The 26,509-nt window shown below is 37.1% G+C and overlaps 1 protein-coding gene and 1 long non-coding RNA gene across 4 annotated transcripts in view; one reads left to right on the top strand and one right to left on the bottom strand.

The window, feature by feature from the left end:
* The window catches only part of SLC44A5 (solute carrier family 44 member 5), a 186,290-nt gene extending 162,254 nt beyond the window's left edge, over nt 1-24,036 (top strand). For 2 of the 3 annotated variants that reach the window (XM_081948273.1, XM_081948271.1), the window contains exons 11-22: nt 1,701-1,832; nt 3,522-3,621; nt 7,549-7,641; nt 9,731-9,818; nt 10,952-11,214; nt 11,767-11,861; nt 12,670-12,773; nt 13,014-13,087; nt 14,097-14,167; nt 15,965-16,053; nt 16,870-16,954; nt 18,141-18,431. In XM_081948273.1, the coding sequence (XP_081804399.1) occupies nt 1,701-1,832; nt 3,522-3,621; nt 7,549-7,641; nt 9,731-9,818; nt 10,952-11,214; nt 11,767-11,861; nt 12,670-12,773; nt 13,014-13,087; nt 14,097-14,167; nt 15,965-16,053; nt 16,870-16,954; nt 18,141-18,253 (1,307 nt within the window). In that variant the 3' untranslated portion in view covers nt 18,254-18,431. Of the gene's footprint in view, nt 1-1,700; nt 1,833-3,521; nt 3,622-7,548; nt 7,642-9,730; nt 9,819-10,951; nt 11,215-11,766; nt 11,862-12,669; nt 12,774-13,013; nt 13,088-14,096; nt 14,168-15,964; nt 16,054-16,869; nt 16,955-18,140; nt 18,432-22,074 lie in introns of those variants that run through there. The other variant, XM_081948272.1, reaches the window with a different exon arrangement.
* LOC309389667 lies at nt 18,141-26,096 on the bottom strand. Its single transcript, XR_014174987.1, has 2 exons — nt 24,035-26,096; nt 18,141-23,934 (listed from the first exon to the last, which is right to left on the bottom strand). It is a non-coding gene; the product is annotated as an uncharacterized lncRNA (long non-coding RNA).
* Between the last annotated feature and the right edge of the window lie 413 nt (nt 26,097-26,509).

The following is a 26,509-nucleotide window of genomic DNA, read 5'->3' on the forward strand; positions in this document are numbered from 1 at the left end:
TTGTTTTTGCCCATGCCGAGCCTGGGTGTGGCCTGCATGGGCCGTATCCAGCCTACATTCCATATGTTTGACATCCCTGCTCTAGATACTCCCTTCCTATTACAAACTAGCTAATTGAATGTTAAATAGCCACAGTTTAAACAGCAAACCCACTCCCTTCTAGCACTGCTGATGTTACCTAGTTAAGTAATAAAACATCTGTAAGAAAACAATCAAGCTCGGAGAGCACCAAGGATTCCACACAATATGTTCTCCTTCAGCAGTGCAACACTTAGTACTAATACTTTACTACTACTTAGGCCAAGGAAAAACACCCTAGTCTTCTACCCACCATGCTGATGTTTACTTGTTATGCGTGTGTGTATATCTCGAGTATAATATCACTGTCTGGTTTTGGTTAGGAAATGGCCATTAGAATAAACAAACATCTACTATTTTACTCATTTTGTTATTGTATGTTGGCAAATTTATGATTTCTCCTTGTTCTGCCCTACTAAATACTGAAATATAACATGATAGATTTATAGAACTCTTAGTTTACAAGAATTTGAAATACCTTACAATCATCCTCATCAAAACTATCCAACCTCAACGAAATAACTAGGTTGAGCATAAGGTTGGTTTGTGTGGCAAGCTTTTTCAAAAATGTATGTATGCTTTTTCTATAGATAGAAAGAAAGACTAGTTATCTGGCTCATCACCTGTGACAGTTTAATAACTTATTTGACTGCATAATGAGAAAGTGATTTTTTTCCTGCAGTTTCCTGATTCACAAACACCTGTACAGTTATCAAACATGACCCACATATCATATGAATGCTCTATTTTGACAGCTATAAGTGTAGAATATTCAATATTCTTCATGTTTGATGTTGCTCTCTGATAGAACTTGACATTTTTTCCCACCTGAAACATGAGAGAAAATACTGGGTGGCACTCCACCTTCTCAAAAAGTTATTGGCAAATTTCTTTTGGAATTTCAATTATTTGTGAAAAGACTGATGACCGGGTTGGAAGTCAGGATGCTATTTTCTTCAAATAAGAGTACCTATAAACATTATAAGGTTTGTTTTGCTTTCTTTTTACTATTTATTTGCTAGATTTATACAATATCTCATAAAGCAGTTCATCTCTGTTTGCCATACAAAATGGAACATAATAAAATTTAAAAATAATGCAATGATTCATTTGAAATTCAGCACAACAGAAGTATGCAAATGTTTGCCAGCATGGCAGGTGTGACATATTGTGAAGTTAAAAAAATGAAATGGAACATTGAGAACAGGAACCAAACCCAAATCATGGGAACTGAAACTAATACATTCAAAATTTCTTTAAGAGCAAAAGAATTCTAGTGTTTCACTAGCAGAAATAGAGGTCTTGGGTTGGTTTTTTTTCTCTAACAGGTGCATACCAAATCAAGGGTTACTTCTATAAAAATCTCTATTTTTCTCTCCTATGCGGTTCATACATTTCTGATTGATAAACATATAAAAGTTATTTTTCATCATGCATAGGTATATCAGAAGAAGTCTTCTACTGGGTGTTTGGTCCCAAGTCAAGCATATAGTTTGTAAGCTCTTATATTTGATCTGGCATCTTTCTACCAGAAAGTTCTCTTTCATTTTGAAATAAACCATTGTATAGATTATCTAAAGAATGTAAATTGTTTTATGATTCTATTTTTTCTTTTTCAAAAGGTATCTGGCATTGCTACTGGGAATATCATCGCCTTCATGGAATACCTGGTTCTGATCTCACCATCTATGATATTGGATTCCAGACAGATTTCAGGGTCTATTTGCAACTGAGGCAAACATGGTTAGCATTTAGTAAGTGAATTTTTGAGAAACCTGTATTTTGAGACACCTGCTTAACATTGACCTGACTAAACAGCTTCATTGATGATTGATTGACACCAATCTCAAAATACTCCAGGTTAAGCTATGATATGTTTAACCATGGGTTGACGAATAAGCTGCAGTTAGATGAGTTTATCAAGCACATTGAAATAAAAAAATCAAGGGTACTTTGACTTAGTACAATATGCGAGCTTGCTCTCTGAAGACCAGATTTCCTAAATGTCTTGTTTCTCTAAACGAGACATTTCCAAATGTCTATTTGTCCCTGCAGTTACAGTATATACCACTACAATTTGAATGCTCACTAAAAGAATGATTGTAAGTTGAGGACTATCTGTATACCTTTCCATATTCTTCAACCCTAGCAAATTATCCTCGTGGATGTTGATATTACAGATAGTCCTCGATTTATGACCACAGTTGTCCAACATTTCTGTTGATAAGTGATACATTTGTTATGTGAGTTTTTCTTCATTTTACAACCTTTCTTGTCACAGTTGTTAAGTGAATCACTGTAGTTGATAAGTTAGTAACACGGTTGTTAAGTGAATCTGGCTTCCCCAATGATTTTGCTTGTCAGAAGGTTGCAAAAGGTGACCTTAGGGCACATCAATAGCAAGCACCTTAATTTTGATCACATGACCATCTTTTCTTTTTTCTTTTGCTACTACACATATTATTAAGTAAGCCATTCCCATTGCATTCATCTTAGTCTAACATACTCTCAGTAGCATATAACATAGTGGGTAGAAGCATGCTATTATACACTTCTTTCAATAATCTTTCTTTGCAGTAGATTACATAACACCATCACTTTTCACCCTCATTTGTATGTTAAAATTTCTCCATTTCCCACTGTAGTAAGCATTCTGTTAGAGCACACAAATTCATATGCTCTTTACATAATATAAAGAAATTTATCCATAGTACAAATTGATAATTAAAATGCCGTAGAATCACACCTCCTTCTCAGCTCCAATATTAGTAAGAAAAAGTTGATCTTATCTCCAGTAGGAGTTTGTTCTTTAGAACCAGCACAACATTTGAAAAGCAGTGACTTCCATCCTTAGCTTCTTTTATTCTGCAAAGATGAGAACTAGGAGTATGTTACTCCTAAATGCCCTAATATTTCAGGTGCTTTTGTTTGGATCAAGTCTTCCTGCTATGCGCCGAGGTAGAAATAACTTTACTTTAAATTACATCTAGCTTCAATTGGAAGCTAATTCATAACTCACAGCATAACTGTAATGTGCCCCCAATTCTGGACTAACAGTTACTTCTGATTTGTCTTTAAAGGTAGTTCCATGCAGAATGCATTGTAGCTATCTAACTGGTATTAGTCAGGGCAAGAGTTAATTGTTCCTAGGTTTTCTTTGTTGTACAGTATGCCATAATATTCATTGAGGAGAAGCCTTATATATGAAACACATAAATACAATTGTGATGAGAGAGTACAATCATGATGACATACTTGCTTTAGTGCGTATAAAATAGCTAGACTAGATCTAAGTATGTTGAGATTTAGGTTCAGATTTTATTCCACTGAAATCCTGGATAAAATGCAGTTATGAAAGGGACTACTGAAACTAACTGGTAATGTGTTGCTATGAAATTAAGTCAGACTTTTTTTTTGACAAACTCATTTCTTGTTATTTTCAGTGATACTACTTTGTATACTGGAAGTTGTCATTATACTGATGTTAATATTTCTGAGAAATCGAATTCGGATTGCAATTGCCCTTTTGAAAGAAGGTAGCCGGTGAGTATTATTACCATCCTCATTTTTGCAGTATTCTGGACACAGCTTTCCCCTTCTATTTCTGTAGACACTGTGACCTAATATAGATTTTTAGGTTTTGTTAGAAATTCAGGGCAATATACCACTTGATTTTTTTAAAAAAAGAAGCATGTTAAAATGAGAATTGTGTGCAATTTCACTTTTGGGCCATACTTGGCAAGCAAACAACTGATTGTACTATAATCCATTGCAGATTTCTTCCTTTCCCGAAGCCTCAGCTGATTAAACAGCTTCAATTGTGAGGCAAGAACACTTTTTCCTCTGTAGCCTGAAACAACTTTAAGCATCCAATTTTTGTAGATTAAAATGTGAGCTAAATATATAATGGAATGCTCTATTCCTTACCCTGTTTACTTCCTAATTTTAGAGTTAGAGAATGGCTTACAGAGGTTGGTGGCAATTTTTTTTCTATCTGCCCAGCTGACAGCTGTTTTTTCTCATTCAGGCTGGTAAAATCAAATTCAGATCCACTGAGAGCTGTTTTCTGCTTTCACATCCTCCTATGGCAGTGATGGCGAACCTATGGCACGCGTGCCACAGGTGGCACGCGGAGCCATTTGTCAGGGCACGCAAGCAGTTCATCCTTTTTTAAAGCCATTTTTCACCCTCCCCAGGCTCCAGAGGCTTTATAGGAGCCTGGGGAAGGCTGTTTTCACCCTCCCCAGGCTCCCCAGGAGGGCAAAAAGAGCCTCCCCCCCGGATGCCCTCCGGAGGCATCAGGGAAGCCTCCAGACAGTCCCTGAAGCTTTCGGAGCGCTTAAAACGACCATCCAAGCAAACCGGAAGTCACTTCCGGTTTGCTCAGAGGGTCGTTTTGAGCGCTCCGAAGGTATCAGGGAAGCCTCCGGATGGTCCCTGAAGCCTTCGGAACGTTTAAAATGACCCTCCAAGCAAAACGGAAGTCACTTCCGGTTTGCTCGGAGGGTCGTTTTGAGTGCTCCGAATGCATCAGGGAAGCCTCCGGACGGTCCCTGAAGCCTTCGGAGAGTTCAAAATGACCCTCCGAGCAAACCAGAAGTCACTTCCGGTTTGCTCGGAGGATCGTTTTGAGTGCTCCGAAGGCTTCAGGGACTGTCCGGAGGCTTCCCTGACGCCTCCGGAGAGCGTCCGCTGGGCTGTAGAGGCTGTTTTTGCCCTCCCTAGGCTCCTAAAAAGCCTCTGGAGCCTGGGGAGGGTGAAAAAAGTATGTAAAAAGGGGGTTGCGCCTGTAGTGCACGCATGCACACTGGGGGTCGCGCATTGCATTATGGGTGTGGCACACTCGCACATGACCCCCCTGCGCTCCCCCCACTTATGGCATGCGAGCCAAAAAAAGTTCACCATCGCTGTCCTATGGTGTTTTCTGCTTCTCAGCACACTTGTCTAAATCATGTTCTATTCTCCACATGACTCTCCTGAAGAAGCAATAAATTTTCAGCAATTAACACTGATCCATCTATTTCCGGTTCAACAGAAAGCCATCTAAACATTACAGTTTTGAATTGGCCAGTGCTTTCTTTATCCATTTTAGTTGCCAGCCTCAATGGCCATTCTACCATGTTTCCCTGAAAATAAGACAGGGTCTTTTTTTCTTTTGACCCCCAAAATAAGCACTTGGCCTTATTTTCAGGGAGCCCTTATTATTTTTGAGACGCAGGAGGCGGTGAACTTGGTCACCTCATGGCTGCTGCAATATTTTCAGGGAGGGCTTATTTTCCAGGGAGGGCTTATTTTAGCTCACTCTAAAGCCCGATTGGGCTTATTATCTGTGGAGGTCTCATTTTGGGGGAAAACGGGGTACTTCCCTTCATTTCTTCTTCTTAGAGTGCTCTCTAATAATTTTTGAGCCTCCATTTCCAAAGTCAAACGATGTATAAGCCCTTGCCCTTTCTCTCCTATGAGAACCATTTCTCAGAGAACTGAACGATCTCTACACTTTCCATTAACAAAGCTGACACGAACTAGCACAGAACAACTGTTTGAATGCCTGCATAAAAATATGACTGTATGCAGAGTTGGCAAAATGCCATGATAACTGGAAGCCTGCCAGAAAGATATCAGGCTGCTATTTGCTCTAGTTCATAGATTCAGTCCAGTTGTAAAGTGAAGGAAGAAGACCAGACATTCTCTTTCAAAGAAGGTTTTCTTAATTGTGAAGAGAAGTATTCTGCAAGAATGCCGAATCTTGATTAATTAATTTGACCCTGATACCTCAAAAACTGTGAATTACATTACCCATTTTATATAATACTAACTGATAACCAGGCATTGCCCGGTATTTATTTATAAGGGGAAAATGTCCAGACCAAACATAATTTCTAATGTTGGATTTTCCCCCTTTATCAGAGGGAGCTCCCTTGTGGAGTACTGTGAAGCTATTACCATGGCAATTGCACCACGCTGCGCAGTAGAAGCCATTTTATGGCAATACAGTAGAAGTCATTTTAAGGCACAACAGGCTATATCTTAACAGAAGACACACCCCAAGGGGTTTTAGGGGTATCTTCCCCCCACAATATTTTTTCCCAAAGAGTAAGTCATCTGTGTATCAAATTGCTTGTGGTGTTCCAGCATTCCAGAGTTATGGAATGCTGGAACGGCATGTATACAACGGATATGTATGTATGTATGTATGTATGTATGTATGTATGTATGTTTGTATGTACTGTACTGTGTGTGTGTGTGTGTGTGTGTGTGTGTGTATGTATGTGTATGTATGTATGTATATATAAAATTTAAAATGTACATTTGGCATCTCTATGGAAGGATCGGTCAACATACTTTGTTTGGTTATTTTGTCTGAAATGATACTGAAAATAAATGTAAGTGCAGAAGTATTTCAGTCTGAAATTCTCTCAGCTTTTTTCCTCCATACAAGGCAAACTTGTATCTGTCCTTGTATAAACTGAGTTTCAGACTGTTTTTCCTTACCGAGTCAATTATTATCAGGATTGCTGTTTTGGGGGAACTAGAAAGTAAAATATCTGGTAGGGTATGAACTTTATAGTCTTGTCATCTAAGTCAACTATTTTTCTGGGCTCACCTGGAAGCATCATAGCAAATTAAATAATACAATTAAAAGAATGTGTGTGCAGAGATTTTCATAAACTTCTAGTTAAAAAAATAATATTTCATTATAGCTTTGCCTATATTCCATTAAAGGTCACAGAAATACTGTCCAATATTTCTGTATTGGAAAGTTCATAAATATGATGCATTTTGATTCATTCATCAAAAGAAATGTTGCACTCCATTGTGACACACAGCAGAATGCAAATCTTAATCAAGGTCTTTAAAAATATGTGGTTAATGAGTGAAAGCTAAGTAATTTTTTTTCAAGTTTAGTTTAATCATCTCTTCAGTGAAATGGCAGTTTATATTAGCAATAAATCAGTTATGATATATTCCTAGAATTTAACAAGCAGTTTATTATTGTAAACAGTTTATGATTTCAATAAGGCCTATCTATTATTAAATTCTGAAATGCACTGATTTGTAGTAATTATTACTTGAATAGCATAAGCTTACACTGTTCTTCAGTGATTGAAAAAAAAACATTCAAGATGTTTCTAGCACAATACATTAATTGTCCATGTAGAACTAACGTTTAATGCAGGGTTTAATTTACATTTTAGTTCTTATTTGAATTATGTGAAATAATTATAAACATGAGCAGAGTATATTGCTCACGTTAGGGAAAGCTAATGAAAATTGAAATGGTAATTGTATAAAAAGTACTCTCATGTAGAGAAGAAAGTCAGGTTTCATAACATTACCAAGAAATTACCAAGATGACATAGGATGAAAAAGACATGAGGGTTTAATGATAGACTGCATGTGGAAGCTTACCTTTGGTACCAGGTTTCATATTTGGAATAACTTTATTCGTTTATTTGTTTATTTGTTTAGGGCAATTGGCTACATCATGTCTACATTATTCTATCCAATTATAACCTTTATTCTTATCGCCATCTGCATTTCATACTGGGCAGTGACGGCTGTGTATCCTTTTTATCAAAGAGTAAGTGGTTACAGGTTATTTTCACATTTCCAGGTGAGCACTTTATTAGTATGTACATATATACACCAAGTATTCATCACACTACCATCACAACATTATATGGAATCCAGAAAAGAGTGATAAATAGTAAATTCTTAAAAAGGAATGCAAATAAGAAAAAGGAAGCATTGCTAAATGCTATGCAACACCATACGCTACAGTAATCCTCAACATACAACCACAATTAGGACCAGAATTTGCATTGCCAAGCAAGGCAGTTTTGGAGCCAATTTTATGACTTTGTTTGGCACAGTTGTTAAGCAAATCACTGCAGTTGTTAAGTGAATCTTGCTCCCCCCATTGACTTTGCTTGCCAGAAGCCAGTTGTGAAGGTTGCAAATGGTTATCACATGACCTTGAAATACTTCAGCTGTCATAAATACATGCCAAGTACCTGATTTTGATCATGCGACCATGGGGATTCTGCAGTGGTTATAAATGCAAGGCAGATCATACTTCACCTTTTGGTATTGGTGTAACTTTGAATGGTCACTAAAAGAATGATTGTAAGTTGAGGACTATCTGTATACCTTTCCATATTCTTCAACCCTAGCAAATTATCCTCGTGGATGTTGATATTACAGATAGTCCTCGATTTATGACCACAGTTGAGTCCAACATTTCTGTTGATAAGTGATACATTTGTTATGTGAGTTTTGCTCCATTTTACAACCTTTCTTCTCACAGTTGTTAAGTGAATCATTGCAGTTGATAAGTTAGTAACACGGTTGTTAAGTGAATCTGGCTTTCCCATTGATTTTGCTTGTCAGAAGGTTGCAAAAGGCGACCTTAGGGAACATCAATGACAAGCATCTGAATTTTGATCACATGACCATCTATTTTTTTTCATTTGTGCTACACATACTGTATTATTAAGTAAGCCATTCCCATTGCATTCATCTTAGTCTAACATACTCTCAGTAGCATATAACATAGTGGGTAGAAGCATGCTATTATACACTTCTTTCAATAATCTTTCTTTGCATTAGATTACATAACACCATCACTTTTCACCCTCATTTGTATGTTAAAATTTCTCCATTTCCCACTGTAGTAAGCATTCTGTTAGAGTACACAAATTCATATGCTCTAGTTTTTTGCAGTTTATCTATAACTTGCAATCATTCATCACAATCTCCCTGTCAGAATTAAGTGCTTTGGTGATTAATTCAATATTATTCACAACCTTATCATTTGTTGCATTTGCAGGAAATCATTTACATGCTCCGTCAATAATATGCATACAAATTATAGATATATTCACCTTCCTAACCAGCACACCTCTAACAAACTTTGCTTATACACTGATCCCTAAATGCATTAAACAATCAAGGTGAAATCATACAAGCGTGTATTCCCTGCTCAATGTTAATAATTTGTTAAACACTCCATTTATTCTATGGCATTCTTTAGAGTGTATTTTAATGCATTCAGCAACCAGTCTTAAACTCAATGCTTATGCATAATTGTCATAATTCAAACCTATCCAATTTATCATATTTCTTTGCTAAAGTATGAAAAAAGAAAGCATCTTAACCTCCTTCAAAAGAAACTATATTTGTCCCCAACAATCTGGGTCTTCATTTTACCCACCTTGGAAGGCTGGAAGGCTGAGTCAACCTTGAGCCTGGTGGGATTTGAACTGCCAAATCACAGGCAGCTGCAGGCAGCAGAGCAGTACTGCACTCTAATCACTGCACCACTGCACAGTGCAAAATCCATGTTTTCCACTATTGTGTATGTGATCTTTGAGTTGTACTATTTCCTTTTTCACCTGATGCAAAAAATTACCAGCAACGATGTCCTTGATATTAAGTAAAAGAGTAACAAATTTTATACCTCTGATTAATTATCTGCATAGCAGGCAAGTAGGTTTTTAGAAAATGCATACATGCTATGGTTATCATATCCTGTGCTAGTTATTAAAAAACAAAGGAAATTAAATGCATTTGTTGTGACTTTTCCTCTTAGTAGAATGTTACATACTGTGATTATCTGATTCTGTTTGCTACTTAACCCAATTAAATCAAGTTTCCTGGCTACCTCAGGAGAACCTGTGTACAAAGTTATGGCTAATCAAAGCTTATGCAAGTATGCAAATTTGACCTGTTATCCAGAGGTAAGCAAATGGGGGGGAAACTTATTTACTTTCTAATTCTTCATTAGTTAATGCTCTATCCTTTCATAATGCCCTGTGCTTTAAATTCCCCACATTGGTTCTGACAAATTTGTACAAATGAATCTTTTCAGTCTACTCTGATCGTAAGTGGGTCTAGCATTTAATGCAGAAAAGCTTGCATTGACGAGACACATATAAGAGATTGAATTATTGGTTGTTTGATTACTGTATTTTTTGGAGTATAAGACACACCTTTTTCCCTCAAAAAAAGAGACTGAAAATCTGGGTGCGTCTTATACACTGAATACAGAATTTTTGCCTCCCAAAATCCCACTCCCTTCACCAAAATGGCCATGCATGGCCTTTAGGAAGTTTTCAGAGTTCCTCCTGGGGGCTGGGGAGGGCAGAAATCAGTGAAAAACGGGCCGATTTTTGCTCAATTCCCCCCCAGCCCCTAGGAGCACGCTACAAGCCTCCTGAAGGCTATTCATGCCCTTTTTTTTGAGAGGTCTGTTTTTTGGGAGGTCTGCAGAGTGCAAAAACTTCTTTTTTATTTTCCTCTTCAAAATCTTGGTGCGTCTTATACTCCAGTGCATCTTATACTCCAAAAAATACGGTAACTTTGTTAAGAGTTTTCTGAAACTGTTAGAAACATTGGAAATTTACTGAAGCCTGTAAAGCAACCACAACCACAAGACACCGTACTTAAAATGTGTCAACTTGTTTAGGCATTCAGGATGATTTGTAAGAACTGTTTGCCATATGAATTAATTACCATTTAAGGTTTTTAAATTTTAACAGCTTGAATTGTGCTAAAGCAAAATTTCCATCACTTGCAGAAGTTCTGGATTTTTAAATAATATCAGCTCTAGTATTTTGATTGTGCTCATACAGTTTACCTTATCCAGTCAGGCTGTTTTTATAATATGTTACACAATACACTGTTATCGCACTGTTCCAAATGTTATATATACTGTACATGAGTATCATTAATACTTATGAAATCATTAGCTGAATACTGCCCTCTGTTGTTCTCTGTCCATTAGCCTAACAATGGAAAGATTCACAGTTTGAGACTGTATTGAAATCGGTTCATGTCTCCAATTGATTATTTTTCTTTTGTCCCTGAACAGACTTTCAACACTACTAATGTGACCAAACTATGTCCAGGGGCACAGTGTACATTTGCTTTCTATGGGGGAGAAAGTCTATACCACCGCTACATTTTAGTGTTTCAAATTATCAATGTGTTTGTCTTTCTCTGGCTGGTCAATTTTTCAATCGCATTGGGTCAATGTACCCTTGCTGGTGCCTTTGCTTCTTATTATTGGGCCTTCCGAAAACCTGCTGACATCCCACCTTGCCCTCTCTTTTCTTCATTTGGACGAGCAATACGGTAAGTAAGAAATTACATCAGTGTTTGAATTCACTTCTATCTCTATCTTCCGTGTCATGTTTTCACACAGCTAGTTTTTACCGTGTTTCCCTGAAAATAAGGCAGGATCTTATTTTCTTTTGACCCTCGAAATAAGCACTTGACCTTATTTTTGAGGAGGCCTTATTATTTTTGAAGTGCAGGAGGCGGCGAGCGTGGTCACCTCATGGCTGCTGCTGTGCTGCAATATTTTCGGGGAGGGATTATTTTCAGGGGAGGGCTTACTTGAGTGCACGTGCTCAAAAGCCCTATTGGGCTTATTATCAAGAGAGGTTTTATTTTCAGGGAAACAGGGTAAATGTGTCTGTAACTTCCCTTTGGGCTTGGCAATAGCAGTACATTAGAACTACAAATTCATATTTTTAATATAGATATGCTTTATAAATACATGTTGTAATCCATAATGTTATATAGTAGAATTTTTATCAGCCATATTAACCATTTTTGTAACTGTACAATGTCAAGTAACATGCTTCTTCTTGAAGAGTAACATTTGCATTTTTTTCCCTTTAGGTATCATACAGGTTCTTTAGCATTTGGCTCCTTAATTCTTGCAGTGGTTCAACTAATTAGAGTAATCCTGGAATACCTTGATCACAAACTTAAGGGTGAGTTTCATGGAATAAGATTTGCTTTTTCAGGTTGTGAACACTTGCATGCCTTCTCATTCATATAAACACAAATTTGGCAGAAGCATTTATAACCCCTGTTTAGAAGGGGTGGGATTCAGTCGGTTCGGACCAGGTTGGGCAAACTGGATGCTAATTTTACATCTGGTTCGCCAAAGCGGTAGTTGCAAGGACTAGCTGGCCCCGCCCACCCCACTCTGCCTGTCCCAGGAATCTCCAGATGGCCTGTTTTGGATGCCAGGTAAGTGCAGGGCTTGTGCAGAGGCTCTGGGAGGGCAAAAAATGGGCCTCCCGGAAGACTGGAGACAGGCCCATTTCCAGGCTCCGGGGGCTCCCACCAGGGATGTGTGCATTCTCGCCCTCTCCAGGCTTTTCTTGAGCCTCTTGAGAGGGCAAAAATGGCTTCCTCCAGGCTCTGAATGCCAAGTAGGCCACGCTCACCATGGCCATTCCTACCCAGCAACTGGGCAGATAACCGGTTGCTAAAAATTTTCAATCCCACCCCTGATCCTAAACCACAATTGGTTTACATACCTTGCTCCAGTGTTTCCATTTATGGACTTTGAGAAAATGTACTTTACCGCAAGCCATGAATGGGAAAGTTTCTGACCATTGGTAGAATGAACATTCCCAGTTTGTTTAAGCAATGAAACAAAATATTTAAAGCTTTATCCAACCCTAATTTATTCTTCATTTCCAAATTCTCATGCACAATACAAAATCTTCTATATGGAATCATCTTGGCATTTTGTAAATTTTTAAGAAATGTTTTCTCTCTTTCATGCAGGCTCACAAAATGCATTTGCTAAGTTCTTGCTTTGCTGCCTCAAATGCTGTTTTTGGTGTTTGGAAAAATTCCTTAAATTTATCAACAGGAATGCTTACATCATGGTAGGTTTTCTTTTTCACTCTCTCCTTTTCCAATACACTTTTAGGCAATGCCTAGCAAACTATACAACTGGTGTGGCAATTCCAGTGTCCCAATTTTTTTAATATAATGGTTTAAAACCATAGTATTTAAACTATTTTTGGATTGAAATGTTTATATCTTTTTTCTGCATACCAAAAGATACTTTAATATCTAGCCTCAGAAAAATTCAGTATATGTTAACAACTATTACTATTCTGCAGATTGCAATCTATGGTAAAAACTTCTGCACCTCAGCAAGGGATGCATTCTTTCTTCTCATGAGAAATGTGGTAAGGTAAGAAGGTGTAATCCTGAATGCTCCATATATTTGGCCCTGACTAAAAATGTGCTTGATTAATGCTTTAAATATTCATATTATTCTCATTCGTCTAAGGATAATGTCCTCCACTGTAGATAGTTTGAGCCATTAATTCCATGATGCTGTCCTGTCCAGAAACTCTTGGAGTTGCAAAAGCAATACTTCTAGAGAATTCCAGTTTAGGAACAGATCACATTCAAAGGCTAGGTCACATTTTTAATTGTTTCAACACAATTGCGGAGATAGAAACTTTCAAGCATGGACTAATGCTAGATTCACGAAGAACATAGTTAGCACCCTAACAGATATTTATTTGAGTTAATTTGAGAAATGTTAGATTTATTTTATTTAAGTACACACGCCATCCACCTCACATCGTGAATATTAATAAAATAATTAAACCCAGGCATATTCAGTTTTTAACCTTCTTAGGCAGTTTTGTTATTACTAGAAGATTGCTATGGTGCGTAGGTGTGTACATGTAACAGGTAGAAGAAGAAGGGTAGAAACAGAAAAGGGGGGGAGAGGGAGAGAGAGTGAATGAGTGAGTGTATATATTATATATCTCATATATGACCCAAGTTTAAGTTTAAGTTTAAGTTTATTTGATTTATAGACCGCCCCCTCTCCCCGAAGGGACTCAGGGAGACAAGACAATTCCTCTTCACTCTGTGTGGCCCAGGCAAACAAAATGATTGGCATACCTGGACTGATATACAAGTAGTCCTCGAGTTATGACCAAAATCCCTCAAATGAAGGAATATTTGCATTTCTCCTCAGATAATACTAATAAAATAGTAATCTTTGCTTCTCTGAGGAAATTAATTATCAGGTTTTAAATTTTTCTCTAAAATGAGATTCTTTAAGTACATAGAAATAATATGTCATGTGGTTATCAAAGTAACTTAACAGCTCGATTCAGACCCATACAGCCTTTGAGGTGAAAAACAACATAATAATATCAGTTTTCTTATCTGTTGCACAGGGTTGCAGTCCTGGATAAAGTAACAGACTTCTTATTATTCCTGGGTAAACTCCTCGTTGCTGGAGCTGTGGGTGAGTCAATCAATTAATTTGTGTGTGTTATTTTATTCAGAAAAAAGTTAAATGTAAAATGCAGAGCTCCAAAAAAATAATAATCCAAAAGGACAAAAGGAAAAAAAACACAAAGCAATCAAAGCATTAAAAAGGTGCATAAAAAAGACATTATACACACGTGATCCTCTCTAGTTGAACACTGATTAATATATTACCATTTAAGATTACAATGGCACTGAAAAAAGTAACTTACGACCATTTTTCACACTTATGACCAGTGCAGCATCTCCATGGTCATGGGATCAAAATTAAGCCATTTGGTAAATGACTTATATTTATGAAGGTTGCAATGTCATGGGGTCATGTGATCACCTTTTGCAACCTCCTGACAAGCAAAGTCAATGGGAAAGCCTTACTGTTACTAACTTAACAATTGCAGTGATTCACTTAACAATTGTAGAAAGAAAGGTTGCAAAATGGGGCAAAATTCATATAACAACTGTCTCACTTACCAACATAAATTTTGAGCTCAGTTGTGGTCATGACTCAAGGACTACCTGTAATAAATATTCTCTAACAGCAGATCAAAACATAAGTCTTCTGGATTACAATAATTTGTATATTATGTGTATGTTTTATTTTATAACTAAAAAAATGAATGAGAATTGTCTGAAATAAAACCATTTAACAGTGAAATTGCTTCATGCTTTCCTTGTGCTTAAGAATAAATTTCTGGGACTAATTAATTTACATTTTTTCTCCTTCCTGCTTAGCATATCTGTTATTCTAAATTAGTATCTCAATTTATCACTAAACATGCTGAATAAGATTAATGGAAAGTAGTTAAATGGTTCTCCAAGAAATAAACTAGATAAGCTTTTTAAAAAATTCAGTTTGGGTTTCTTTTCTGTTTTGGTAACTGCACATGTTATTAAAAAGATACCGAAGGAATGATAAAATAGATTAAAATCTATTTATTTTTATTAAAAATAAATGGCTTGGGGGTGAATAGTTGAATAGCAATAACACTTAGACTTATATACTGCTTCACAGTGCTTTATAGCCCTCTCTAAGCAGTTTACAAAGTCAGCATATTGCCCCTAACAGTCTGAGTCCTCCTTTTACCAACCTCGATAGGATGGAAGTCCTTGAGTCAACCTTCAGCCTGTCAGGATCGAACTCCCGGCAGTTCGCAGAATTACCTTCAATACTGCATTCTAATCACCATGCCACCATGGCTCTTTTATAAATAAATCATGTATACATTACATTTATGTATATTTCCAGACATAGAATTATCTATTGCAAACTATATTGTTTGTTTCAAAACACACACACACACACACACACACAAACACACACACACACAGCTCTGTGTGTGTATGTTCCAACATAATTCTGGAACACCTTGAGCAATTTCAACCAAACTTGGTACACAGATGACTTATTCTCTGGAAACAAATACTGTGGGGGTAAGACACCTCTAACAGCCCTCGGGGTTTGTGTTCTGTTAAGATATAGTCTGTTGTTCCTTAAAATGGCTTCTACTGTACTGCCATAAAATGGTTTCTACTGTATAGCGCAGTTGAGTTGCCATGGTAATGGCTTCACAGTACTCCACAAGTGGCCTCCCTCTGGTAAGAGGGAAAACCCAACATTAGAAATTACATTTGGTCTGGGCATTTTCCCCTATAAATAAATGCCCAGGCAAAGCTGGGTTATCAACTAGATCAATGAGATAAAAGAGCTTTGAAATCCAACTAAGACATATTGTAGCTAATACTCTTTGTGTGTGGTTTTTTCTCTCTCCTGCAGGTGTCCTAGCCTTCTTTTTCTTCACACACAGGATACCAGCATTTGCACAAGAAGCACCTTCACTGAATTATTATTGGGTCCCCCTCTTGGTAAGTTCAAATGAAGAATTAGAGGTCCAAGCGTGAGGTTGGCTTTTGGCATGGCAAGATGATCAGGATCATGCCTCTCCAGCCTCCAACAAAACAAGCAATCCCACACTTCTATTTATTTTGGTTCTGATTTATTTAAATTATCTTTGCTTATTGCTGTTCGGATACACGCTGGGGAAAGTACTATATCTCAGTCTCCATAGGTTAGCTCTGATCCGCATTCTAACAATAAGAATTGCAGGCACAGGCGATCAAATTTGACTTGAGTTTGATACTTGGATCCCAATTCATATTTTAGGCAGGTAGCATGATCTTCTCCAGATAGTTTGCATTACATCTTTAGAGATTAACTTGCTGCTTTCATATTGGATAGGGCTGATGGACGTTGGAACACAAAACATAGGGACGTCCCAGGTTGTTTGCTTTCCCGTCTCTTTCTTGCTCTTCTGAACTTCTGTTTGGATTTTTTAAAAAGGAAAGAAGTCACTGACTATGTAATATGTGCCTTTAAAGAAAGGTTGGGCAAGAGAGAAGAAGCAATGAATTATTAGCATAGTTCGCAGTGGGTTAGTGTAACATTAAAGGAAGGTGTAATTTGCAACTACAAGTATCCCATCCAGACAGCTATTAATAACATTGTACTTTGCTATTAATAGCCTGATCCACTGCACACCAGTTCTAGTAAATCTGCTGGGAGGAGGGGAAGAGAAGAGAGGACTGGGAAATCACAGTTATTTTCTAAATTTAGAGTCAGGAATATCTTCAGAAAAACTATCACAATAATGTAAATTTAACATGGTTTTTCTTCTTTTCCAGACTGTCATTATAGGGTCATATCTGGTTGCACACGGATTCTTCAGTGTCTATGCAATGTGTGTTGACACACTTTTCCTCTGCTTTTGTAAGTCATCAGCCTTTTGTGATTTATTTCCTCTTTCAGTAATGCTCAGATAAAGGACTGGTAATTCAACTCCCTAACAGAATCCATGAATATGTTGGAGGGATCTATTTCTTGCTTCTCTTGTTACAGTTTATTCAGTTGAAATTTTTATTCATGGGCAATCACATGGCAGATGTGATTTCATTAGTCAGCTAGTGAACTATTGCTAAAAGCTAATTACCATTATGGCTTTTTTGAGAAACTGCTCCATAATAATTACTAACCACTAAGTATTTTATAGCTTCATTTTGTCCAGCAGCATTTCAGTAGATAAGTGTTATGCGTTCTTGCTAATAACATCCTTGCTGTTTTAATCATGATAGCTGTGTTGCTTGAACTTAAAGTAACACGTTTCCTCTTCTGCAACCAAGTTGACTTGAAAAGGGCTGGAATATATTTTACTTGGGAGAATGAATTAGTAACTGTCCCTACATTAGTCTGTGCTCTGTATGCAAAAAAACTTTCCCCATCCTTATGAAATTATAAAGATGACAAATGTCTTTGAGCATCCGAGTCGTGGAAATCCCACTTGCTACTGAGAAAGCACTGAAGCAGAACTTTGGAAAAATGATCCAGGGCTCAATAAATAATTATGATTCCCATCTCAATCTTTTGGTTGTGAATCAACCACTTGCAAACTTCACCTTTATGTGACCTCTGCTTGCAAGGGGAACTGTAGTCCTAGTCTTCTACTTTTCCATGTCACCAGAATCTATTTTGTTCCAAAAGAATCATTCAGCTATCAACATAACATTTTACAATTGCAGTTGATTTACCATTATTCTCCCCAACCTCCCCCTGCCCAAGACTACTGTGGAAATACAGTATTGGTAGGTTCTGTGCTTCATCACCAAGTATAAGTTAATTATTTTAGTTAACCTGCAAAGTTAACCTGTTGCATGAGCAAAAAGTATGGATCACAGCATGGCTTAATGCAACTTAGCTATGACCTGTTTGGTATTGATCTGAAAATGCGTATGAATGCTTTTGTGATATTCTGCAATGGCATCACATACTGAAATTCAACTCTACCATTGTAGGAATTCTAATGATTCTTTTCTTCTCTTTCTTCTGAATCTCTCATTTGTTTTGGTTTGACTGCATGTCTGCTTTTTGCTTTGGCTCTTTTTGACTGCTTTCTACGCAGGCGAAGACTTGGAAAGGAATGACGGATCTACAGCAAAACCTTACTACATGTCAGCTAGTCTGCACCGGATTTTGGGGAAGAAGGAACTGAGTCCCAAAAAGTTAATGGGATGATGCTCAAAATTGCAACAGTGTTAGTTTTAAGGAAGAGGGGAGAAAAAAAAACATTTTAAAAGCAGGATGCGTATAATTTAGACAAAAGATTTTTTTTTAAAGTATGACGCTTCTGGTTAATAAATCATTTGTGTTGCTTTATACTATCTAAAAATAAGCAAACGGGCAACATTTTCAAGACGTCTTTTAACCGCTGTGAAATAAGGTCACATCATAGTTTTTATAGAGTGCCTATGGGAAACGTGTAAATGTGAAGCTTCTTTTTTTTAATCTTTAGCTCTTAGTGTTTTAATAACTTTTCTAACCTGAAATTTTGCTGTCTGAAATGGCAGCCATTTTGATAACTTTTTTTATAGGTGTATATTTGTAAAGGATATTCAGGCAATTTTTCAAAGCACTACAATGTATCCTAATTAGCCATAAACATATCAAGATTATCGGTAACCAGCAGGTAGCCCTAAATTTGTAATAATGGTGCTATGGCTGTATTTTTACTGTACGTGCCGATTGACAGCTATTTAAACTGTGACTAAAAAAAACCTAATGGTTCCCTTGTGAGGAAGGGCACATTGCTTATTCAGTTGCCTCCTAAAAATTGAAATGGAGATAAATTGGGATCCTGATGATTTATCTCCCCCCCCCCACAAAAAATAGGGTAAAGATTCTTTAAATATCTTCATTTTTTTCAAAAAAAGAATGTGTTATGCCAATATCTATTATTCATTTTTTTAAAAAAATGTATGTCATGCAATAGCCCCTGTTCGCCACCAGATGCAATATTTATGGGGGCAGTTGCAAAATATTAATAATAACACTGGCTTAAGAGTGCCATGATTTTATATGCACTATGTAACCATTTTTTTCTAGAAAAAATATCCATAAAATAAAATCCAATATTAGTTTTTTTTCCCCCTATGGAAGAAATCCTTGTAAACAAGCTTGATCTTTCCTAACTTGGTCTTCTGGTGATTTGTTGGGACTTCTGTTCCAGTTCTCCCCCCCCTCCCTCCCCAGTTCAACCTTTGTTCAGTGTATCTTTGGAACACACCAGATTGAAGAAGGTTGATCTCATCTGAAACTCAGATCATTTGCATTTCATCATAACTTTTTCTCCTCCTTCTGCTGCTTGACAAAGACAAAGAATTAAGGATTATTTGCCTTTTAGGTCCCTCTTGCATTATTTTTATGAACACGGGATCATTTTTCATTCAGAGAGGAAAGAAATGAGAGAGATGTAATATGAATGAATATTGTAGCTGAAGTAAAAAAAAAACTGGTCTTGAGTCTCATAGAAAAAGACCTAATGAGTAAATATCAAAATTTAGTACTCTGCATCATAAAATAGAACGCACTCCTGTGAAGGAAAATACAATTGTCTTATTTATAACTGGAATTCAAAATCATTAATCCCCTTTATACTAGTAAAAGCTGGGGAGACAACATATTCTAAGCAGAGTTTCTTCACAGTCATGCTGCTTATTTAGGAGTTGTCTCATATGAACTTTTATTTCTGTTAAACATTAAAACAATGGGTAGCCTTAGTTATGCTGTTGCTCCTGGATCATGAGAGGCTTTTAAAATAGGACACAGTGTATTCAAAACCTGTAATCATGAATTCCATTATCCCCTCATGACATTATCCTCTGTGATTAACACAGGGGTGATTGGCCTCAATTCTGACTGAAGCTTGTGTCCAGATTTGCAATGGTAATTCTACTTTTTTCTCTAATTTATTGCACAAACCAATACCAAGCTTATTATTCTAAAATTGGGCTCTCCAAAATTCATTCAACTGAACTGCCTAGTTCTACATTAAGCTGGGCTTGGTTTTAAGATAATTGAGCAGTTCAACCATATTAATTGGACTAATATAGAATCTTAGGTGTTTTTATCCCCCAGCATTTTAACTCTTCTGTTACAAAGAAGAAGCTTTTCCTGGAAGTCCATTCTGTTAAAAGGAGCAATTTATTTCCAGATGAGAATATTTTTTTTGAGAAAGGTGCTATCAGTCTGAAATAAATTATATATATGCACTCAGCTGAATGCCCATTTCAGTGAGTAGATATACTTTTTCATGCAGACAAGTGTAATTCATCCAGATTGGGCACATAGTTAGCTTTCCTGGAGGAGGGAATATTTTGCTAATTCTACCTACTTCAGCAAAAACTGTTCTAGAAGGTTGAGGAGCTCTTTGGGACAACGGGAATGATGCAAGAAGAACCAGGACCTGGTTAGAGTCATTTGCCCTTCCCTCAGCAGGAGCCTCCAAAGGAGTCTGCCTGTCCCAATGGAATGGTCCTTTCCATTTAGAAGAAGGCAATTTCTTTCCTTCTGTGCTACTAAAAGGGACAACAAATTAGTTTCTCTGCATGCAAATATACAAATCAAATGATGAATAGAGCCTCTTAACTACAGCAATCACTGAGCAATCGAGTGTTAGCAGACATCTATTAGGAATGTCTCTAGAAGGCAACTTTCATCCATGGATAACTGGAGAGCAGTTTGAATAATATGTAATTCATCATTAAAACAAACATATTTTCCCATTGTAATGCCTGTTCAGACCTTAGATTATGGCTATATATGAATCCAGCTAGCATGCTATTCACATAACGTTAATATCTTGAGATACATAGTAGGCAAAATCATTGACAGTCCTTGCTAAGCATGTCCTTGCATATGAAATTTTAGGATTAGTCTTAAATGTTTTCAGTTGAGATAAATTGATGATATTCATTTGAAAACCAGCAAGATTGCACTTTTAAGTCACAATGCAACCATCAGACATCATTAGATGTCTTTAGGAACTGTTAGGTGTAACACTGGATGTTTCTAGATAATTAGAACAGATTCTAACAATTATTAGAGCAGGAGTGACATCTGGAAAATGTATGTTGTTATCTTACTGATTAAAACAGGGGCTTAGCAATCAATCCAAAGAAGCTAACACATAAAGGAAGAAAAACAAAATAAGAATTTGCCAAAGAAGTCACAAAATTATTTTCCCCACATGCAATCTTTATTCTGGCCTGGTTTTTATTTAACAAACCATGGATAAAATAAACTGTGATTTAATATATGTGAATACAGCCGATAGACTGTACTTGAATAAGTAAACCCAGTCAGAAATAAAATGGAAAAATGCCCTTAAGGGAAACATTCTAGAGTCATTTTGTTAATTAAACAACTGGCAAAAATGTGAAAATGCTAAGCAATAGCACTGAAATTTGGCTACCATTCAGCCAATTTGAAATGTCCAATAATGGCAAAGTGTACATCTGATAGGCAAAATTCCTGAATATCTTTCTCAGACATGAATGAGCATTAATGTGCAAACTAAGTAATAATTTATTTTTGAAAGGCAAATAGCTTTGAATTTTGACTGATGTGTTTCTTAATCCTTAGGACAAACCCTGCAGGTTTGTTATAGTGTCCATTTTATGCATATAGTGCTTTAACATAAAGCTAAAGCTTGATCAAATGCACTTCCTTGCTTTAGAGAAGTCATAATGTACTAGAAAAATCATTTCTTGATGAGATGATAACATTGAAATAGGCTTGGATCCTGCACTCCTTCGAGTCAAGAGCCGAGGCAAAGGCTTCTTCTTGATGGAACTGGTGCAGCATCTAGCCCACTTGATTCTAAAGGGCTGATTATATTATTGCACCAGTGTTTACAGTATAATAAATGCCAAAACATCCCATGTGTAATATATACATATATATATATCGCCAGGCGTTTGCTGTTGTGCACAAAAGAGCCAGCAGATGGAAGTATTGGATTGGTTTCATTTTTTGCTCTCTGCCTTTCTTCCTCCTAGTGGGAGATTTAGAAAGTCAGGATGGTTCTACCAAAAGACCTTATTACATGAGTAAATCTCTGCTGAAGATACTCAACAAGCATAACATGCAAAGCAAAAGACATTAAGAGAAGGTGGACTGTCCTCACCACACCGTTGCATTGGGTCTGGTGCATTGTTTCTGCAATACGTTGTCAGCTTTTACTTGTGCAAGTTTTATACCAAAGCTATTGTACCCCATGAAACCATCCGAGTGAAACCATCTGAGTTTGTCGTGACACCAATCTTTAAAATTCCAGGAACAGAGGAAACACGAGAGATTTCTCCCCCCCACCCTTCTCTCTCTCTTGATTTCTCTTTAATTACTGTGGCTCGGATATTAAAATGTTGGCTGTTGTTTTCTTTATTTTTCTTCTTTTAAAAAAGAGGTATGAAATGTCTTACTGTTAAAAATTTTGTCCTAGGTGAGTAGACAGATTTTTCAAAACAATGTTTCCAAGGAAGAAAACCTGTAAATGTCCTTTTTCAATATATATGGTCAAAGAATATGTAAATGTCTCTTGACTGCATTTCAAGTTTTGTCCCTTTCCTAGCCTGTACAGCTGTGTGCTCCAATACAAAGTGCCTTACTGGCTATTGGTATCAACTACTTTATGTTCCTAAGTTTACAAGCACCATTTGAACTATTAATCTACTATTGCTTGAAACAAAAACTCTCTTTTGATTTATTTGAAAGTATTGATAGAAGTTTGGTTGTTTTTATGTAGTTGCAAGTGTTACAAAACCTGTATTTTCCCACCTCCATCTGCTATAAAAGCAAAGCAGTGGGCAATATAACATTTAGGTGTTTCTGCTTAGTTTTATCCAGCTTGATTTATAATTCAGGATATTGAGTCTCTGCTGACTTTCCACTTCAACATGTGCTGCAACCCACATACAAACCTGTTTTCTGGGGTATTTATTCAACTTCCTCAATCCAGGAGATCAGAAATAGGTGTGCCAACTTTTCAGCCAGATGTTTTATCTATCCCAGTGGCAATTTGACCCACCACAATTAACAGTAAATATTTATTGCCCTGCTAAGAAATATTATCAGATGATCCTAATTTTAGAAAGCCTTTCCTACAAAAGAAAAGTAGATTAGATAGAAAAATTTATAAAGAAAGAAAAAACTTCCAGAGCAATGCCCAGAGGTGCATCCCACTTTTCACCCAATCTATCTAGGGTGGCATCAGCTCCAAGGCAAACCAATCCAGCTTCTCCCATCCCATGTCACAAAACCATATCTGCACGTATACATACCTGCCAGAAGCCACATGACAGAAAGAGCAGATCAAGATTTTTTCAAAAACTGAAATATTAACTACTGATTAATATTGCCTGTAAATTAAGGTATGCAGGTAGTCCTAGACTTACTATCATTCATTTAGTGACGTTACCATGGCATTGAAAAGAGTGACCTATGACCAGCTTTTACACATCCCCGGCAGCATCCCCCATAGTCACATGGTCAACATTTCAGCCAGAGTTTCTGCCAGGTCGCCCCGGATCGGGCAAAATAGTAATGGTGGCGGCAGGAGGATCCTCCCACCCACCTGTGCTTGCAAACGTGCTCACGGGCAAACTGGTAGTAAAGTAAATTGAATCCCACCACTGATTCAGGAGCTTGGCAACTGGCATGTATTTATGAAGGTTGCTGTGTCCCAGGGTCATGTGATCACCATTTTGTGACCTTCCTAGCCAGTTTCCAACAAGCAAAGTCAGTGGGGAAAGCCAGACCCACTTAACACTTAACCACATGATTTACGTCACAACTGCAGGGATTCACGTAACAACTAGCGCATGAAAGTCATACAATGAAAGAATTCAGTTAACAACTGCCTAGCTCAGGGGTGTCCAAACTTGGCAACTTTAAGACTTGTGGACTTCTGGGAGTTGAAGTCCACAAGTCTTAAAGTTGCCAAGTTTGGACACCCTTGGCCTAGCTTAACATCAAAAATTTAGGACTCAGTTATAGTCATAAGCTGAAGACTAACTGAATATGGAAAACAAAAAACACCCTCCTTCCCTCCTTCTATCCCTTCCTTTCTTCTCCCCACAGCAAAGGAAGAAACATATAAAGGATATAAAGTGAGGGAAATGGGTAGATGTGCAAGGAAGGGGGGGGGGCAAAAGCCTTATTTAGGAATTACACAAAAGGCTGGAAACTCATTTGGCAACTCTTCCTCATTCCAAATTATTCCAAGTGCTTTTCTGCAGCAATGTTTGCAGTCCTTTGCACTCCCTGCCCACTACTTTGCTTTATTAGCCAACCTAGGAAGAACCTTGTCCCCTTTACAGATTTGAAGGAGCATGAAACAGCTGCTCCAGATACAGCCACAGGGATCAGCTGTGAAGTTGGCAGTTCTACAGACAAGCTCCCATGTGAACGCTGGGAGGAAAAAGAAATATTTTTCTTGTTTGGCCCTGCATGTGTGATGCCTGTAGATATCTCGGCTTTCAGAGCTGATGAAAACCATGTGTGTGTGTGTGTGTGTGTGTGTGTCTGTGTGTGTATGCTTTGTAAAAGAGAGCTCCGAGGCTGCAGCTTGAGCGGAGTAGAGCTGCGCCCTCGGCATTTGAGTGCATGCTCAGATTACCATTCTGTTGGTTGTCTGCAAATGCACACCTCATCATTAGCTCAGACACACACACCCTCAAAGCATAGAAAACATGGGTGCCAAACTGTGTTGCAGAGCTGTTTTGGCCATCTCGCTGAGCATTCCCAGGGAGGAATCTTTTCAAGGAACGGAAGCTTAGAAGAGTATTTTGCAAAGTAGTCCTCTGAACACTACGGCCATTTAGTAATCATTATTCTGAAGTTGCACCAACAAATGTTACACTAGCAGTGGCAGTTGTGCCTGGAGGACACTGCTACTTAACCACAGGTAGCATGGCCATGTTCCTTTAGTTTTCCATGTGCCCTTGCTTTCATCAGGGAAATTATAGCCCCTGTTCATTTCAATCATCATGCATAAATACTACTTAACAAAACGTACAATATTGCAGTTTTTAAAGAAAACATTTCTTAGGTCTAACAGGACAACAGGACATCTAAGAGTGTAAACCTTACATGTTTTCTTAGAAATAAATCCCACTGAATTAAATGAAACTTGTTTGTTTCCTGAAGCAATCCCTATACTCAGCTCAGTGTTCCAATATCAGATACAAAGCTTAACTGAATTTATTTGGTAGCAAATCCCCTTGCTTCTGACTATCTGTGCCTAGGTTTGTGGAATTAAGGGTAAATTCTGGCTTTATTAAAATTAGAAACACTCGTTATTGCCTCTGGAATCAAGATATATTTTTAGAGCCAATTATACAACGTCTTGTACTTCCATGCACTAATTAGCTAAGTCAAAATCACTTCATCATCAATTATTCTATAATTTAGAGTCCTGCTTTGTAAAGTACAAGAAACTGGAACAAGGAGATACATATAAGTACACTGGTGTAAAGTATTTATTGCTTAGTTAACAGATGTTAAAAGGCTATTTCATTTCTGAAATCCATCTAAAGATAAGATGTTATTTTGAAGGATGAGTTTTAATTTTCTAACTTTTGATACAATCTATTATTCCCCTTCTAAAATGTTAATTAACATTTATAGTTCATGGTAATAAAAGAGAAAATTAATAGCTTCTAAGTTTCTGAGATGTATATTTAATACTTCCTTAAACAATCATTAATGCAGCCTGTGATAAGGGGTACATCACCATTTCAAATATGTACTCGTAATTTGCATGGTAACAAATCAAGGGCATTTTCTGTTTCTCATCTGATTACATTTTTACTTCAAATGTGATTTTTAGAGACTGTTTTTGTGCCCAAACCAAATTAACTTGAGCACATGGCCGTCTGAACTTTAAAATCTATTTGCTTCTGCTGTGCAGAAATTTTAGAAACGTATTGTTGAAAATATCTTTGCAGAACTTAATATTTAACACAAGTTGTTGTTACTTATTGTTTAACAGCTCTTAAGATTTGTTCTAATAAAGGTTTAGATATAAAATGATGACTGTTTTTTTCTTCCTCTCTGAGTGTAATGTGAGTTCCTTCCTTACAGAGCCTTGCAGTATTTCACTGTTCCACAAAATCTATTTGATTGGTAAATTCATATTTCCTCAGCAATAAGTCCCATTGATTTTATTAGGACTTTCATGTGTGGTGCCCTGTCATGTGTTACTCAAATGTAATTCCTAATGGTTCTAGATAAGGTGTCAGAAAAAAGACACAGAACATGTGCATGATATCCATTTTACTTGTCCCAAATTTTAAAAAAATGTATGGAGAAGTGTTCAAATGATTCTCCACACAGCAATCATTTGCAACAAACCTGAATGGTTAGTAGATTGAAAATCAAGGATGTCTACCCAATCCATGGCTCCTTTTTATGTCTTTTAAAGCCATTCTGAAC

Source organism: Natrix helvetica, assembly GCF_964273705.1.
Source record: "Natrix helvetica genome assembly, chromosome: 3".
Lineage (NCBI taxonomy): Eukaryota > Metazoa > Chordata > Lepidosauria > Squamata > Natricidae > Natrix > Natrix helvetica.